The following is an 18687-nucleotide window of genomic DNA, read 5'->3' as shown; positions in this document are numbered from 1 at the left end:
TACGGCCACAAACTCGGCTAAATTACACGGGTGGACAAAAAGCGACCGGTGGTTCACCTGCCAGGAAGGAGACGTGGTCATGTGACCGGCGAACGTCTGTGAGGCATATCAATCACAGACCTCAGGTCACAGAACCAGCTCAGGGAACTGAATCCGAGGCGGGACCAGCTGCGGAGCCTTTGATCTGGAGCTTATCCTGAAGTGCCCAGCTGTGTGTACTGGTGAGCTGGTAGGCTGTGGGAGTCTGAGAGGCGGTTTCAACATCAACAACAGGAAAATAATAACAATGAGGACTTCAGGGGTGGTGTATAGCTCTGTGGATTCGGATGCTGCGCCTATGATCGGACGGTTGCTGATCCAAATCCCAGGGTCAGCAGAGTGATTTTGCCATTGACCACTAAGCCCCGATTACCCCAGGGACCGAGTGACCCTGCTTTCCCAAACGTACGTTGCTTTGGACAAAAGTGTCCCCTAAATGCATGTCGTTCTTCGGATCTCCAGCTCCCCTGAGAAGTTTTATACTGGACGTGAGGGAGACGCAGGTCTGACTCGACCACAGGAGCTCAAACGAGGAATGGAAATGACAGTATAGGCTGATGTTTCTTCCACGTTTCTAACCACACAGCTTGGATTTCACTTGCAGTGCATCAACCCTCCCCCCCCCCCCCCCAACCTGGAACACGCATTAGTGTCAAACACGCTTCAGAAGCCGCCAGGTGGGGCCCCCGCAAATTCGTGTTGGGGGGAGACGTCTGTGAAGCGGTGCCTTCTGCGGGTCCCTCGGAAGCAGCCAGTGCTGGAGGAGGAGGGTGGAGACTTGAAATTACGCTCCACTGCATAAATATTTGCTCTCACTGCGCATTTTTCCCCGGGACCCCATGCAGGAAGTGTTTATCCTTCTAGGACGATGGGAATGCACTGTAATGTAAGCCCTGGAGTCCGGACGAGCTGTCCCTGACTAATGTCACCTGACAGGACTGGTCCGGGGAAGGGGGGGGGCGGCACTGCACTGAGACCCAGTGCTGGGGGAAGGCAGCGAACGGTGCCCCCACAAAGGCTTCCATACCCCAGGTCCGCGTGCAGTACATTAGCGCCCCTGCTTTGGAGATAACGGGCCCCCTTCACGACGATAACCAGATGCGGGTTCGGAAACAGGAGGTGTTGTCCTTGGAAACCATTCCGTGTGCGTACATAACTCTGGTTTGCTCTCCATCGCCATTACTGCCCCACAACCCCCGACTTGCATAATGTGGGGGCTCTTCTTCCCATCTATGCCATCCTAGCAGCCTGTAAGGCCCATGCCCCCCCTGTGTCCCCTCTGTACGGCACATAAAGAGTCACTGAAACGCTACACCTGGCTCGGAGCGATGCTACGGGTGGGGGGGGGGGAGCATTCCACAGGCAAACGGAACTGACAGGGCAACCTCACGAGACACAAACAGAAGGGGGGAGGGAAAGCGGTGGGGGCTGACCTTAAAGAACCCCTCAACTAGAGGGAGAGCAAACCCCCCCCCCGCCCAAATCCTCACCAAGCTCTGTTTACGTATCACGGGAACACTGGTGGAGGCCGGCCAGAGCCGTAATGAACTCCAGAGAGCTCCTCTGCATTAACATTTCTACTGCGGCTCAATGTGGGACATGATAACGCAGACAATGCCATAGCACCGGGGACGGGGGGGTGGGGGGATAGAGTTAGGAGTGGGGAAAAGTTACACATGGGAGGGAGAGAACAGGAAATGCAACATTCCAGGCTGGGAAGTCTGTGCCTCCGGCAGCGAGAGAGAGGACTCCTGCCTCCCAGTGTCCATTACGACCAGTCCAGTGAGATTCTTGAAACGCAGGGAAGGATTAAAGCCCAAAGAAAACCCTCCCCTCCTCTCATACCCTCCACCGAAGCCCATCCCCCTTTTCCTCCACAAATCCTTCCCCTTTACTCTGCTCTTCCATCCATCCATCCAAGATTCAGAAATTTATTGTCATACGCACATTAAATAGTCAGTCACACTGTGCAAGATTTTCACTGCGCAGTGAATTTTTAAACTTTAAAAAAAAAACATTCATCTGACACTTTTATCCGAAGCAACTTAAGAGTACAGGGAAGGGTTATACTTCATATACACTCTCAGGGATTTGAACCCACAACCTTTACATTACAAGCACAATGAGCTGCTAGTTGAGCTACAGGAGCACACCATCTGCATGTTTGAAAATAAACTCTTGAATCCATCCATCCATCCATCCATCCACACTCCTACCCCCCCACCTAACAAGAAATCAGCCTAAAACACAATATAGTGACCAGAGTCTTCGCACGAGGTGGGCAGAATGCCGGCATTTCGGCGTCCACCTTTGCCCCCAGCCGAGATTAGGAGGGTCACTGCTCCACGGATTCCGTATTACAGCACGCTGTCGAATGGGACGGGTCAGAAACACCAACGGAACCGGGTTAAAAAAATAAATAAATGCTGTACTGGTTTACAGGGGGGGAAAAAGTGCTGCTGTCCAAGAGCAGCAGATGGGTAGTGGGTGGGAAGCAAACAGATAAACCCCCCATAAGAGACTGGGAGGGGAACTGGGGCAGCTCAGCGTGTCGCACCTGTGATTGGAAAGGTGCCGGGTTCAAATCCCAGGGTTAGTAATTTGATGTCCCCTTTGCACCAGAAACTTGCTGACCCCCCCCCCCCCTTTTTCAAAAAAAAAAAAAATCAATCAATGCTGTTTTGGATAAAAGCTTTTGCCAAATTAAGAGAAATTATAATAAGGAATAAGTTCCTCAGACTGAACTGCACCCCCCTCCACCGGCCACTGGAGGTCCTGCTGGCACTGCACCCCCCTCCACCGGCCACTGGAGGTCCTGCTGGCACTGCCCCCCCCCCCCTTCCACTAGCCTCTGGAAATTCTGGTGGCACTGCACCCCCCCTCAACTGGCCACTGGAGGTCCTGTTGGCACTGCACCCCCCTCCACCGGCCACTGGAGGTCCTGGTGGCACTGCACTGTGTCATTCTACAGACTTTGTTGGCTTTTGGTGAGGTGTAGATCCTGGAGCTGCCTCCTATCCCCAGCTCCATTCCAAGTGCCCCTACACTACCCCAGGCATTTGGAATTGTGGCCCCCCAGGCTTCAACCCCCCCCCCCCCCACACACACACACACACACACACTTAATGGAAAGCATGTGCAGTAGGGATGAGGTTGTGCACTGTCACTGTCACTGAAGCTGTGAGCTGATTTATCTCTGGCCTGAAAATGGCTTGTTAACTCCCCCCCCCACCCCTCCCGCCCCTCCAACCTGGTTATTAATCTGGCTTCTTCAACATGGAAATGCAGAAAAGCGCCTTTCGGCCACCGCGCTGCAGATTTATGGACGCAGGAAATGAATGCGTGGAGGAACATTTTGAAAATCGCCCGCAGCGGCTGTACGACAGGCAGAAGCGGCATGCAAGACGTTCAGGAATAAAAATTAACGATCCATTTGGAATAAAGACACATTTTAAGGGGAAAAACCCAACATTGTTCGACCATCTGTATCAGGAGGCCCGGGGGTGACTGACAGAGAATCAACCGTTTCTGAATGTAGCCTTAGCAAAGTATCATGAAGTCTGTAACTCCTGCCGGAGTCCTAAAGACTTTGGAAATTTAACAAAAATGTTAACTTAAGAGCCCCAAGCATCCTTCAAGCTCAAGAGAACGGTCTCCTCTTTCCTTACATTGAAGGGAAAGATTCACTTCACTCCTCCAGAGTTTTCAAATGATTGTGGTCTTTGGGTCATGACCCACCAAGCCACTGGTTCAAATCCCAAGGGTTACTTGGCCAGGAGCTGATCTATAAAAGACAACTTCACTCCAGTGAAACAGAAAGGACGAGCACGACTTTCAACTCTGTGTACGTTTGTAGTGTTTAATTTTTTCCAAAAGTTTTGCTTGACTGACCTGTTTACTTCGGCTCTGTTAAGCAATCCATCGAAAAGCCACACTGTTAATGCCAGTTGTCTTAGATGGACTTTCATTCGTTTCAAATGCACAAAAGGAATAGTCACATGAGTGCCAGACAAAGGCGCTCATATGCGAACTCTGATTCATTTCCAGTAGCAATTTTACTCACAGTGCTGCTAGCTTAGTCAGTCAGCATTAATAGTATTGCTGTCTCAAATGGACGTGAGCTCAGTCGAAAGAATGCATTCAAATCGAGTAGCGGGACTTCTTGAAACTTGACAAATCATCCTCAGGAAGTACCACCCATTTGGCTGGGCCACATCCTCCTCCACAGGTGCTGGTGCCCCCCCGCGACAAGGTTCTGAGGTCGATGCCCCCTCCCCCCCCAACTTGGCCGGACACTGGGCACCGAATCCCTAGCCATCGCCAACTGAAACCATGGAGATTTGTTCCTGTTTACCGGCTGCCTCTTCATTGTGACACAAAACCCAGAGCGTTACGAGGTTCCCTTTGGAAAAGGGGAAGGAAAGAAAGAGAGAGAGAGAGAGAGAGAGAGAGAGAGAGAAAGAGAGAAAGACAGAGAGAAAAGAGAGAAGAGAAAAAAGAGAGAAAGAAAGAAAGAAAGAAAGGAAAAGAAAAAGGCAAACGCACCAGAAGGCTGTTGCCAGAAGGGACTCCTATGTCCTCCGGCTATTCGATTGAGGGAGTGGTGCTGTGAGATAGGGCAATTGTTCCCAAAAGATAAAAAAAACACACAAAGCTACACAGGGGACCAGTTGCATAACTACAATCGGACGCAAATGAGCCCCAGATTCCTGCAAGGACAAAGCCCCCCCCCCCCCATAATATCCACGAGAAGCTATGAAACAATATATGTCAAAGTGTGGCAATCTGTAACTGGGGGAAAAAATACATATAAAAAAACTTCAGAACACTCAAGGCTCGAGTCAGTAGGCAGGAAGAGGACACAGTCCTGCTCAGAGGGAGGGAGGGGGGGAAAGAGAGGGAGAGAGAGGGATGCAGAGGGAGAGTGGAACAGTTAGAGACATTCTTACATTCTTTCACCCTGAGTCAATGCCGCTGGGCACTTTCCTGGCGGATATACACCACCTCTACCACTAAACAAAGCCCCCAGCCTCTCATTGGTGTGTTCCTGCAAAGGCAGTTTGGTGGGGTGGGGGGGGGGGGTAGCTTGACCATTTTTTTTTGTTTGTTTCAAAGAGTGAAGCGGTTGGCAGTTGCTCATCGTTAATGCGACGGCTTCTTGGAATGCGCCGGGCAGGATCCTGTGTGCCCGGTGGCCACGGATTCGCCGGGGGGGGGTCAGGGATCTCCCCACACACCCGGGGCCGCATGAGAGGTGGAACGGGCCTCGCGGAATGGGAGGGGTCCTCGGCAAGATCCCATATGAATACCGGGAAGGAATCCTCCACAAACGCAAAAACAGCAAAAAAAAAACAAACAAAAGCACCTCTCAACGCAACATCAGCCACAATGATTATTAGAGATGAAATGAGGTCTCCTTTCACACGGACATTGAAACTTGCTCTCATCTATGACAGTACCCCACACCCTACACTCACAGGATGAAACAGTTAAATAAATACCACAATGCCTTCAGCCAAAGACCTAAATCCCACATTTAAGACAATCATGCATCTGAGATTAAGGCTCAGAGACACACTTCTGTGAGCAAAGCTCGGTAGAGGTCCGTCACGCTATAAAGTACGCTGAATCCAAACATCACGAGCGTTATTTCATACCTGTGCCAAAATCCTGGCAAAATATCACACAAATGGACTTCCAGATAAACACAAGAAATAAAATCTCTGTTTTTGGCCTATTTCCCCTAAACTAACAGGCACAGCAATTCATGAATGGCTCAATCTGGACGGTACCTGATGTTATATGAAAATATTACATTACTAGAAAGTTTTCTAACAAGTACCTCAGGTCCCAACCGGTTTAGACCCCAAAGATTTATGGATGATGACAGCTATCTAAATGGGGCTCAGGTCAGGACAGGATATAAGGCACACTGAGAAGTTCAGTTTCTTCATCCAGGGAAATCGATATTTTCGTCCTCGCTGGGTAAGGTCTCACGCGGTCAGCAGCAGCATCTAACGAGGCCTGGATGCAGCCATGCAAAGCCCCCTGACCTCTTTGTGGAGACATTCCACTGAAGAATACAAGGCACATCTGCGTACATCAAGCCAGCCATTGATTTCTAAGTGACAGCCGTTAATGATTTAACGAAGTCTCTTTGGGATGCCTTAGATGTATCCGCAAAGGTCACTGTTACACAGAAGACAAAGGTCAATCTCACTCCAGTCAGAAAGTCTTTGAGGGCAGAATTTGAGTACGTGATACACACTTGGGAGGATAATCTATAAACCCAATCCTTAAACACTGAAACTTTTATAAATAATAAGATATAGAATTTTTACTGCGCAAATATCAATAAGCTACTGTAATTACCATCAAAAAGTATTAGAACGTTAGTAACTATTTGCGGTTTAAATATATAAATAAAATTCATTAAATTATATGCCTATAAATGATTTTCATACCATACCACAGTTTCAAAGTACCCTGTGTTCGGCAGGCAAATAACTGACTGTACAAGGTAAAAAAAATTGTCATAGAAAAAGTGGAACAGTTTCAGCGTTTAATGGGAATCAAATGTGAGCCGCTGCTTTGCCGTCACACGGTCAGTAAGCGTCCGACTCTCTGATTGATATAACAGCGTTTACATTACAATGCTGTTTAAAGTGACACATTTGCATCCCGCCTAGTTTACACATAGCGACCCGTGCATATTTAAAACCATAAAACCCAAGTTTACTGTAAGCTGTACTGGTGAAGTTTTGATGATAAAACATCCGGATCTGTTAAAGATTAACGAAATGTACATATTAACCGTGTAAAGGGCAATGTCTACATTGAAATGCAGACGGGCGTCCGTCTCATCGGTACTTTTTGAGCGGATGTCAGAAAGAAGAGAAAAACTCCGTGGCATTTCTGACACACAAACTACACGGTATGTCACGCCTATTGAGCTGAAACGTGCGTACTGTAAATCTATCATCTAGTACATTTTTGGCAGCGGATCGAAGCTGTTATACGCTCCGCGGGGTCACCATACACGAGTTTCAAGATAATCATTATACTTTGCTTTATCAAACATTTGTTTACCTTTCTGCGAAACTTGATGGTAAAACTACAATTTCCGCTCCGCCTCTGTCTTCAGGCAGCTGTACATTTCCAACGACTTAAAGTACATGAGGAATATTCTTTTTTTTAAAAGAAAAAAAAGGAAAAAGGAAAAAGAAAAAAAACAACTTTCCATGGATTTTGATCCTAAATATATTACGTGGTTGATCCAAGCTGTTCTTGAGGGTTTCGTCTTCTTATTGTTCTGGCCATTTTCATTCCGAAAATGCACTTCCCATTTCTCGCATAATAGGATAAAAATGTAATGAATCCTCTTTTTTTCCAAGGGATCGCGCTATGAAGGGAATGCACAAAAAGACTGCCCCCTTCTACTAACCGCAAGGACCCAGAAGCAGCAAATTCTCCTTAACTCAGAGGCTGAACATATATCCCCCCCACACACACACTCCTGCCCACCCCCTCGTTTCCTATCCTAAAGAAACCCAAAAGTTTCGAGGTGGGAAATCCCTCCTTCTCGGGCTGCTATTGGAGGTTGGCCAGATTCGTTGGCGTTTCTGTTGGCTTTTTAAAACGTCGCTCATGTATTAAATAAAAAATGACAAAAGGCTTTTGTGCTTTTGGTGCTCAGCCTTGAAGTTCGGCCGCCGCGCTGCTGGCCGCTTATCCCATTCACAATCTCCCAGCATCTCGTCCAGCCTCCTCCACCCGATTCGTTCCCCTTCCTGTCGACTATTTAAATAAATGCACCCATGCCCATTACTTCTGTAGGGATGGTTGCGCTTAAAGAAAACTTAGTTTACTACACTGATTGGAAAATAAACTGTGAAAATGTATGGCGCTTTCAAGCATAAAGCTGTTAAATGTTTTGGAGAAACTTGGATTGCTTGGGAGTATTAACGACGTGCCTGTGATGATGAGGAGGGTGATTTTAAGAGAAGAATGACGGCACCATTAAACGGGCGCTTAATTTCGAGACAAGCTAGATGAAGAATAATCGATTAATTAACTTTAACGCTAAATGGACTTATTTGTCTTTTGTTGTTAAAAAGGGCACGCAGTTAAATGCCACTAAATGTGAAATGTTATAAAGAGCCCCGTTTCGCTATCACTAAAAATACACAGCCGTATTACATTGACAATTTAATAGCACTAATTATGACGTTGAGAATTCACATATGTAGAAGTTATTAAAAAATGACGTAGAATTAACTAATTTTCAAAAGATCAAAAAAGGAGTTCAAATATTTCGATTTCGATTTCAAAGTTCCTTTATTGAGCTACTTGTCTCAATAAAACGGAGGATTTAACACAATCGAAATAATAATACCTACTCTTGCATAATTATAAGCAATTACAATTATATTATATAGTTATAATGTGACCATACTTAAAAGACATTATTATTACGATGACAATAATGATGATTAATTATTCTTTTCTATATTATATTTTATTACGTTGTTATTATTATTATTGCTTCTCTGGCGCCCACTTGTGGTAAGACGCTTAGAGGTCCATAAGCATCTGTATATTGGCAGTGCCTAAACAAACGTTAATCGCCAGTTCTCTGCTGCAGGAACTCCTGGTGGACTGAAACGTTTTAACATATGTCACTTTGACTGAGATGGTAAGTTCACGCAAGTATTAAAAGTCTAGGTCTCTGAAACGGGCTAAACCTCTCCATATCATTATAGGTTCTGGTAAGATCGGTGACCCCAATGAAATCCATCCATCGTTCCCTACCTGATGCTTTAAGTTCTCGGTAAAGATGGAAAAAAAAAAACTTTCCAAGTCCGTTATGTCAACAGATATCACCGTTGACTAAACAAAACTTAATATTTTTTCTCTAATTAAAATATGTCAGGGCGTTTGCAAGCGAAATAATTTAAAAACAGATGAAAAGTGCAGATAATTTACGAATTCCATAATCTTGCGCTGCAGCTTCAAACTGGGAGCACCACAGAGAAATCTCGATATCTCGTTTATTGCGATACAAGGTAAGGTAACCCAGCTAACAGGTAAATCAGCGTCAGCACGCACGAACAGCACCCTGGTGCTTCATGGGTAATGTAGTCTGTTCAATTAAAGCTCAGCCAGGTTGACTCACTGACAGTATAGAAGCGTTCAATGTGCAATTTGCCTCACTTGTACGTCGCTTTGTGTATATATATACACATACACACACACACACACACACATTTCTCTTCATCCCCGTTTTAAAAATACCTTAATTCTCCTCTTGGAGTATAATTTTACCATATTAAATATGCTGAATAGCTTCTTCGGCGGCCTTTTGGCTCAAAGAGTGTGACTTTCTCTGTTTTTGGCGATAACACACGTACTGGAAATAACTATTTTCCCCGGCACCCCAAGGTAAAATTATTTCTTTTAGTCACTAGTAGTGAGACTCACCCCACTGCGGTTTACTTTCAGAAACCTTTGTTGTGCTCGTTCCCGTGACTTTGAAGATGAAAAAAAAACCGGTTACACGTTCTTGTGCTGGCGGCGACTGAAATAAAATGAACGATCGGTCAATGATGGCCACCAAAAGCGTGACGGTGAAAGTTAAGACACACGCGTAAAACTAAAATATTTCAAAAGGTCCAATAAGTTCCCGTTGGGGGACGGTTAGGGATCTATAAGATACTGGCAGTTTAGTGTTTAAGTGTTTTTTTTTTTTTTAAAACTACATTTTCCCCAGGTAACACTGCCTGAGAATGTCAAGGTATCTTAGGTGTAGTTTCTTCTTATTATTTTTAAACAATTACCTGGTTCAGTATTCATTGGAATAAAAACTGTATGAGGCTGGGAAAGCCTGCTCATATGGCTGTGTGACTGCATAATTTATGAATAATGAGCACACAATAACGGTTGCCTTTAAAAAGAGTTTTATTCCTTGAAAGGCAGTTTCAGACACGCGACCAGCCTGAGCTGGTCCCTAATAACCATTTCGGGCCTACCCTAGAAGCCGCTTCGGGAAGAGAACAGGACAACACAGGAACCGTCCAAGACTTGGGTGGGAGCTGAACACCAAGTACAAAATATAAACTCTACCGTTACAATAAGCTGCAGGTTTAGGATGACAGCACACTACACGGGAGGCGGGGCAGAGACACACACACAAGCACACGTTTTCACTAATGCAGAGGTGATCCCAAATGACCAATTCCTGAAGGGGATGAGAATGAGCCGGCGAATGTTCATGGAACACCGTGGGGGCGGGGCGTAGGACCTGAGCAGCGTGGAGAACAGCCAATAAGAGAGTTGGTGGGAAGCTCTCATAATCCATCCCCCAATCCACAAAGACCGGGGGGGGGGGGGGTCGTCTTTGGCTGTCTGTGCACAGGGGTGCAAGGAATTCATCATTCGCATCACTACGGTGACAAGCCTGCGTGGAGTTGGTGACATGTGGGCTCCGAGGCTCCACCTCCGGTCCTCTCTGTTTACACGCTGCTGATGGCGGCTACACCGGGCAGGACTTTCCCTGCGGGAGGCGGGAAACACGCAGACACACAAACGTCAACAGCAGCACCTAACTCTCAAATCACACTTCACACTGACGGACACCATCCTATATTGAAGTTTCAGGGTCTTTATAAGGCTTTCCGTCTGGGATCAATAAAGCTAACCTTATTACTTTAACGTACACAACTGAAAGAGACCTTTAATATACTGCTTAAACATGTCTAAGACAGCCTGTATAACTTAATAGTTCCTTTACAATGCACTCCCCCCCGCCCCAATCCCAGCAGTCCCTGTTGCACCCTTGGCTCACATTCCTACCCCCTACACTATATGCTGGCCTGTAATTGGTGCGTTTTTAGACTAAACCAGCCGACTCATTAGCATCCCGTTTGCACTGGGGTGGTAATGCTGAGGCTCCGCCCACCTTCCAGCAGCTCCAGGCTAGCTCCGCCTCCCGTGCTCACATGGCTGACCTTGTCTTCCGTGTCCCACTTGGCGCAGCATGTGGCTGTGTCACCCCCACCTGAAGGGCACAAGAGAAGGTGAATAAACCAACAAACCCTCCACCCACCTGTCTGTCCATCCATCCAGGCTTAACGTGATCCTACATTAGTTAAATGAAACCTAAATGAAGTAAAATGTCCAGTTTAATAACTGTCCCCAAAAACGTTATGTGAAAAAACAGAGGGGAAAAATAAATAAATTCAGCACACGTAGGTGCATAACTTTGTGGTGGTTCTCCAGTAATAGTGACACCTCTAGTTGAAACTTCCAGGAAAAAAAGCGGACACGCCAGAGTGACCGGAGCGCCAGTCTCACCGATGATGGTGACGCAGCCGTTCTTCGTCACCTCCACCACCTTGTCCATCAGGTTCTTGGTTCCGTGGGAGGAGAAGTCCCACTCGAAGACGCCGACTGGCCCGTTCCACACGATCTGCTTCGCCCTGCCCACGGCCTCGGCGTAGAGCTTGGAGCTCTCCGGTCCACAGTCCAGGCCCTGAAGGAGGAAAATGGTGGCAAAGTACGAAGGAAGAACACAACTTTTTCAGACGTTTCTGACTGAACATGCCTACTAGATATTAAACGTCCATGTCATCAATAACAATTTATCATCTTCGAGGATTAGAAAGAGCAACACACTTAGATACAAAAACTCCGATACGAACATGGGTTCGGAAAGCCATTCATGGAGAATTATTTTCACAAAGCCGTATAAGGCTTTAAAGCCATGTGACTTGTGGCTCATCTCATGCTTGGGTTTTGCTGCCCCCTGGTGTGCAGAGGAAGGAAATGCCAGAGCAGTGTACACGTTGGGTCACCCGCTTAGGTCTCACCATCCAGCCAGCAGGGATCCCATCCTCCACGGTGGCGGTTCCAGTGGTGGCGTTCTCTTTGAAGTCGTTGGCGGTCACGAAGTCAACAGGCAGCGCGATCTTCACGCCATTCTTCTTAGCCTTGGCCATCAGATCGTTGACGATCTTGGATCCCTCCTCATCGAAAAGGGAGGTGCCGATCTGTCACAAAACAGACATTCAATTCAGAAATTTGGGAAGGGGAGGCAGAGGTTACACTCCAACTGTTACCATAACTTAATATGCTCTAACTATACGTGATTCCAGGCTTTTCTCCCACGGAGTGTAAGGTGAGACCGGCCAACCAGGAATTCATCACTGGCTACTGAGCGTCACATTTAAAATTTGTAAAAAAAAATTAGTAAATACATTTACAACAAATAACTACACGTTAGTAATAGCAAAGTCACATTTTCAAAAATAACAATATAATCTCATTGAACAAAACATGTTCAAATTGCATTTTCATCTGACCACTAGGGGGTGGAATTACACCCTCAGCATTCCCCGTAAAAATTACACGCGACTCCAACTACACTAAAAAGCTATAAAAACCCAGTGAGTTCGATTCACCGCACAGCTGATCCCCGGCCTCATGCCAAGCGGCCTCACCTCCATGTTCTTGAGCACCTTGAGGAACGTGAAGGCCATGCCCCCTCCAACGATCATCTCGTCCACCTTGTCCAGCAGGTTGTTGATCAGCTGGATCTTGTCTTTGACCTTAGCCCTGCCAGGTGCAGAGTGCCCATGTCAATACAACACACCTCCGTAGCTTTGCATTTGGAGAATGACTGTGAAACACTGGTGGCACCGAGTTGTAAACGGAAGATCAATGGTTCCAATCCCAAGACGAATCCTGCTATAACTCAATCAAGGTACTTCACCTATACATTACCCAATTGTCCAATTCACTTTAGACAAGTCTTGGCTAGACTAATTAATGGAGACTAATTTGCTTTGAAAGTCACCAATCTGAGAGACAGGCTATGCTGAATTGGACCCTCACAGCATCACCCTAACCCTGGGAAGGCAACTCTACGTTTTAGCAGAAATTCATCACAACACACACGCGCGTGCGTGTAGCTAAACCCTGCTTCCTGTATTTCTGTTGCCAGCTGGTCTTCCGTTCTGGACTTTGCTATGGGCAGAGAGCCAACGCGGCAGACAATGCAGACAGGAGGGCTGGGAGGGGTCATTGTCTCACATTAATAATAATAATCAATGACAAACCACGTTTTACGCACATGGAGAGACTAAATAAACTTGCCAGTTAGGCAACATCGTGCCCTTTGGACTCTGTAGGTCACTGTCCTTATGAATCAGCCAACGCTTCCGCTCATTTGTGCCAGTTGACGGAGAAGCATTTACACCTCTGTGGTTGTGGGTTCGATTCCCACCATAACTCAGAGGGTAGGGTGTTCGTGTGTTCTCCCCATGTTCGCGCATTTCTTTAAGGTACCGAGATTTTTTCCCCCTCACAGTCCAACAGGTGCAGTTTAAGATTGATGTTTTTAAAACAAGCCCAGAGCGTGTTCTTGTGCGAGTATCCTTGTGCGCTTTGTGATGGATGGGTTTCTATTTCAGGCTGTACCGTGTCCCCTGCACCATGCTGTAATAGGTTCCAGATCCACCACCTACACTGAAATATGTTCTTCATGAATAATGGATGCATAGTCCAATACAGGTGCTCCTCAGTTCATGATGGGGGTCATATTCCGACAAACCCATTCTAAGAGGAAAAGATCATAAGTTGAGTATGAATTTGATTTGGTAAGATACACTTGGACATTTACTCGACTTGACTGGCTTGGGAATATTTGGTTAAATGGGGAAAAACACACATTACAATACATCATTAAATACCGTATAAGATCCACTATCGCACCACCGTTACATCAAAATATCGTAAGTCAAAGTGCATCCGTATTAATAACTTGGAATTTTTTTTTAATTTTATATATATAATTTGACTTATGATGCTCAATCTCAATCTAAACCAGTTACAGCTTTAACCAGGATATAAACCCGACCATCCAGGACCGTGACCGGTACAGTCCGTGCAAGCTCTTCTCACCCGCCAAGAATTGCCAGGAAGGGTCTCTGGGGGTTCTCCAGGGCCATGGCGAAGTAATCCAGCTCCTTCTTCATCAGGAAGCCCGCGGCCTTCTGCGGCAGGTCCACGCCAACCATGGAGCTGCGCGGAGAAGCGGAACAGCCCCTTAAACTGTAGCATGGGCTCAGGAAGCGTTCAGGTGTAGGTCAGAACGCTGACTGGTCAGATGTTGGCTGAACTTTAACTAGGACATACAGAATGGAGATGTGGAACCAGGAGACGTCTCGTGCCCGCACCCCCGAGCTCACCTGTGGGCTCTGTGGGCGGTCCCAAAAGCGTCGTTGACGTAGATGTCACCCAGCTTGGACAGGGAGCTTCTGAAGGAGCTGATCTGCTCCTGAGAAGCTGAGATCTACAGAGAAAGAATCTTACTGGGTCAAGATCATGTGACACTACAATTGCACATACCAAGTCAGCTTAACCCTCTGGAAGCAGACTACCTAAGAGTGTTTTTCCACTGGACCAGATACCATACCTTTGGTACTTCAAAAAAAACTCTGTATTCAGTGTTGGTTTCCCACTGCCGTAAAAACCTGCACTGAATGACATCATCACAACACAAGGCAGGGTATTTTGTAGGCTACTGAATTCAACAAATGTTTATAGTATTAGTGTACAGGGCTGGCAATGTGCGATTTTAATACTAACAACATTGAGTGCATAACCGTCCCAAAGCATGGAAATACTGAAAAAGTATCCCAGCTGGTGTGGTACTTTTTGTACTGATATCTGACTGGAAACCAGGGGAAAAGTACATAGTTTTTAGTACCAAAATTACAGCACCTGGTGCAGTGGAAAAGCATCCTAAGAGTCACTCAAAGGTATACCCATTTATATACCTTATAAAGTATATAAGGTATACCTTATAAAAGCTGTACCCATGGCCTGTTAGCAAACGGCAGCCATATTCCCTCTCAGCTCACATACCAGCCAGGGCATGGAAGACAAGAAAAGTAACAACTGGCCACCCAAGTGACCTTTATGGAAATGTCAAGGGGTCGGGGGCCACGGCTCTGCAGCCTGAATATCCGGCCTGCCCTTAGGTCCTACAGACTGAGAGCCCGAGGCCCTCAGACCTACATCCAGCTTCATGTTCCGGACGGCTGATTGCAAAACCCTTCTGTCGACAGGGTTGCAAAACGCCGCTGCCGCACAACTCATCTTAACGAGCAGTGGTGTCCGCGTTCCCATAGCCCTCAGCGGCGCTCACCTTGTTTCCGGAGGCGTCTTTGCCCTTCCCTTCCTCGGCCACGTGGAAGCGCAGGTTCTCCAGCAGGATGACGGAACCGGCTGCGGGGTCGGCGCAGGCGGCCTCCACCTCTGCACCCACGCAGTCCTTCAGGAACAGGACGTCCCTGCACACACACACACACACACACACACACACACACCGCTAATTTCATACATACATTCATTAAAGCTACAAGACACCCAGGATCCAGGCCAATCCAGCTCAGGGGACATCTGCCCCATCAAGTCTCCTCCTTTCATTTTGCAAATAAAACATTTCAGTTTTAAAACTCACTGATGTATTCACTCATTATTTAACAGACTTCTGATTCTTGAGTAATAAGACTAAATATTTTCATAAAGAGCAAACTAGATTTTTTATTTCCCTGGAAATAAAAGTCCAGAGAGTGTACTGCTTGTCTAGAATGAGCACAAGGGAGAAGAAATATATTTATATGTATATAGCGCTACCATTTCCAGAATATGGAACATGCATATACATCACGGATCCAGAAGGGGGCATGTTGCAGCAGGGAGGTCCACTAACCTGCCGAGCAGAGCCTTGAGCTCAATGGCCACAGCCTCCAAGGAATACTTCCCTGGCATTGGTGTCCCGTCGGGCCGGCCCAGGTGGCTCATCAGAACCACGGATTTGGCACCGTTATCCAAGCAGTACTGAATGGAGGGTAATGCAGCCTTGATCCTGATTAATAAAAATGGGACAGACATCATGCTTCGGCCATGTGACAAAGTGACATCAGAACCCCACAGATCTGTGCATGTCATTCAGAAAAAGGATTCCCAACAAGGTCCAGTACATAAGACTCTAAACAACGTAAAGTGAATTGTTTTAATACTGACTGCATTGCTGTCATACCTCTGGTTGTTTGTGATTTTCTTGTCCTTCATGGGCACGTTGAAGTCGACCCTGGAAGAAATGACAGTGGTTAATTAGGTGAACTCACAGCAGGCCATGACAATGCTGATATAAAAGGCTCAACGTGGTTAAATCCATGCAAGGTTTCAATAATGTGGGCGTAAAAATCTCTGGCTGGCAAGTATTTTAAAAGCAAATTCCTACCATGAGCAAAATACTGTATTACCAGGCAAAAATATTTATTAAGTTGTCCATTCATCCATCCATCTCATGATGACTCAAACAAACCTACAATTGGCTCATTGTCCCTCTACCCAAAGCCAATGGAATTTCATGTCTAGAAGCCCCGCCCACCCTCATCCGGTTGCCCATTAATGACCTAAAGGCTGGAAGATGGATCAAAAGCAGTCAACAACATTCATGCCCAATAATCATGACAGGCAGAAATGATCGGTGCAATGTGGCATGTACAACCTCCAACCGACCTAGCCTGCTAGCAAGAGACAATCAGAGCATATCCTATTGATACTCAGTGTAAACGCACTGTCACAGCCTATCAAATGCGTTTGTCTAAGGGCTGTTACAAAGTCAGTGGCATTTAGTAGACATGAGAAGAGGGGAAAAAGCCGTGTCAGTAAGGGTAGCGGAGATTACATGACGTGCTCCAGTACAAGCCACGTTCTGCTAGGGAAACCCCAAAACGGGATACTCTTACTCAGAAAATGCGTTTCCCCATAAAGTCATTCCGCTACATGTATAGTGAGTATAGGGAGCGATCCAGCTACTGCCGCACGTAGCCAACCCAGTGATTAAATGAAGGCGAGAAATTTCAGCTCGGTACCATTTTACCTCTGGTGTTCGTGACGGACACAGGCCTCCTATTTTACCACCATGTCACGGCAGAAAAAAAAACAAACATTCTTACAAACATTACCAAACAGCCTTAGCAACTACTTTTCATTCCAGTCTATTCTCCTTGGTTGGGAGAAAAACTAAGCAGACAAGTGTGTGTTTAACATGCAAAATGCGAATTTCCAAACTCTAAAAATATTTTTTATCGATTTATTGTCGGGGTCATTAAAACTGAGGAAACTGAGCCTATGAAAAGTAAAACATTTATCATTTATAACATTTAGGGCTATCTGATCCATCTAAATAGACCCATCAGCGGACAAATGAATGAAACTTTAATCGACTGACCGTATAATGCAGGCGTACAAAAATTCATAGATCAAGCCGGGGAAATAAATATAGAAAAACGACTGTCCGTCATACACCTCACTACAGTGTCAGCACCTGTTTTATAATAAAACCTCCACAGCAACTTATAAATAGCAAATCAAACAATTATCCAGAGTGCAAATACAATACATAATGCGCATCTTGAATTAGTTATGTACAAGGTTGTGTAGAGCTAGCTGATGATTGGTGGTGTTTTTCCTTTTTACAGGGACATGATTAAATTGTATATACTGCTGCATCCATGCCCCGTCCTGTCCCGTAATCTTTAGCCATAATGGATGAATAAAAAAAAACGGACCGACCTACGCAAGACCGTAACTGGCTATATGATTCACTTCCTGTCTACAAGCATGAATACATTCTACAAAATGTGCTGATAAAATGCCATGTATGGATTGACCGGTAATCTATTATAACTGCATGAAGAGATATGGAGCTTGATGAAGTTTCTACACAGTTAACTAACCGAACAAGTGACACATTTAACTCAGAATGGCAAACGAGATGCAAACTGATACTCTCCAATTGTCACGTTTCAGACGGAGTGCAAAATTATGGAAAGCGCTTTACCGCATGATGACACGCTTCCCCTTCACGTCCACCTTGTCCAGTGTAAGTTTGTTTGACAGAGACATTTTGACAGTAGATTTGCTCTCACTGAGTCCTGATCTCCAACCTCGGCTGCAGGGTCGATCCCGAATAGAGTGACCTTAAACGCGTCTGTGAGGCAGACCTTGTGGGCCGATCGGGACACGCCCAGCTCGCTGCTCATTGGCCGGTCCAATTTTCTATCCTTTCCATTGGTTCACGGTGCTGTCTGTAACGCGGCCTCGCGTTCCCATCTACAGCAGCCGGGGTAATGCTGCGTCGTTGTTGAGTGACGCAGGTTAGCGGATATATAATCACGTTCCACACGAGTACCAGCAGCATGTCCTTTAAATTAAATCGATCTTATACATTGTATTGTTCAAAAACCGTCCGTATTGAAAAAACCCTCTAATTTAGTCACTAATTTGTTCTGGAAATGCAGCAGGTGTAATATTACTAATGTACCATTTCAGACGTTGTAATAGTCTATTTAAAGCGCTTATATTTTGTTTATATTCAGCAATCAAATAATCAGTAACGTAAATTTACTCGGAGAATTGACTTTAAAACGTCTCTGCATGAGTAAGATTTTCGCGCAATATTGTGGAATTTTTAATATGCTGTAACTTGTTGGTTATGCAGGAATGTTATAATGTAATCCAGTGTCATCCGCATGAATATTCCCGTTACATTTGTTTGCTTAGTTATTCATT

The 18687-nt window shown here is 45.8% G+C and overlaps 2 protein-coding genes across 2 annotated transcripts in view; both read right to left on the bottom strand.

Annotated features, from left to right (window-relative positions):
• amot (angiomotin) overlaps nucleotides 1-7769 on the bottom strand; it is a 29038-nt gene extending 21269 nt beyond the window's left edge. Inside the window, exon 1 of the mRNA XM_072706781.1 lies at nucleotides 7129-7769. The gene's annotated coding sequence lies outside the window, so the exon portion shown is untranslated. The remainder of the gene's footprint in view (nucleotides 1-7128) is intronic.
• Nucleotides 7770-9988: 2219 nt separating this feature from the next.
• On the bottom strand, nucleotides 9989-18115 carry pgk1 (phosphoglycerate kinase 1). The gene is made up of 11 exons (XM_023845076.2): nucleotides 17957-18115; nucleotides 16145-16195; nucleotides 15815-15970; nucleotides 15248-15392; nucleotides 14286-14389; nucleotides 13999-14118; nucleotides 12537-12651; nucleotides 11907-12086; nucleotides 11392-11569; nucleotides 10997-11095; nucleotides 9989-10591 (listed from the first exon to the last, which is right to left on the bottom strand). The coding sequence occupies exons 1-11, from the start codon at nucleotides 18019-18021 to the stop codon at nucleotides 10551-10553; spliced, it is 1254 nt and encodes a 417-aa protein (XP_023700844.1). The 5' UTR covers nucleotides 18022-18115; the 3' UTR covers nucleotides 9989-10550.
• Nucleotides 18116-18687: the final 572 nt, after the last annotated feature.

Source organism: Paramormyrops kingsleyae, chromosome 24 (genome assembly GCF_048594095.1).
Source record: "Paramormyrops kingsleyae isolate MSU_618 chromosome 24, PKINGS_0.4, whole genome shotgun sequence".
Classification (NCBI taxonomy): domain Eukaryota; kingdom Metazoa; phylum Chordata; class Actinopteri; order Osteoglossiformes; family Mormyridae; genus Paramormyrops; species Paramormyrops kingsleyae.
The sequence above is the reverse complement of the archived record's forward strand: the minus strand, read 5'-3'. Positions and strand labels throughout refer to the sequence as shown.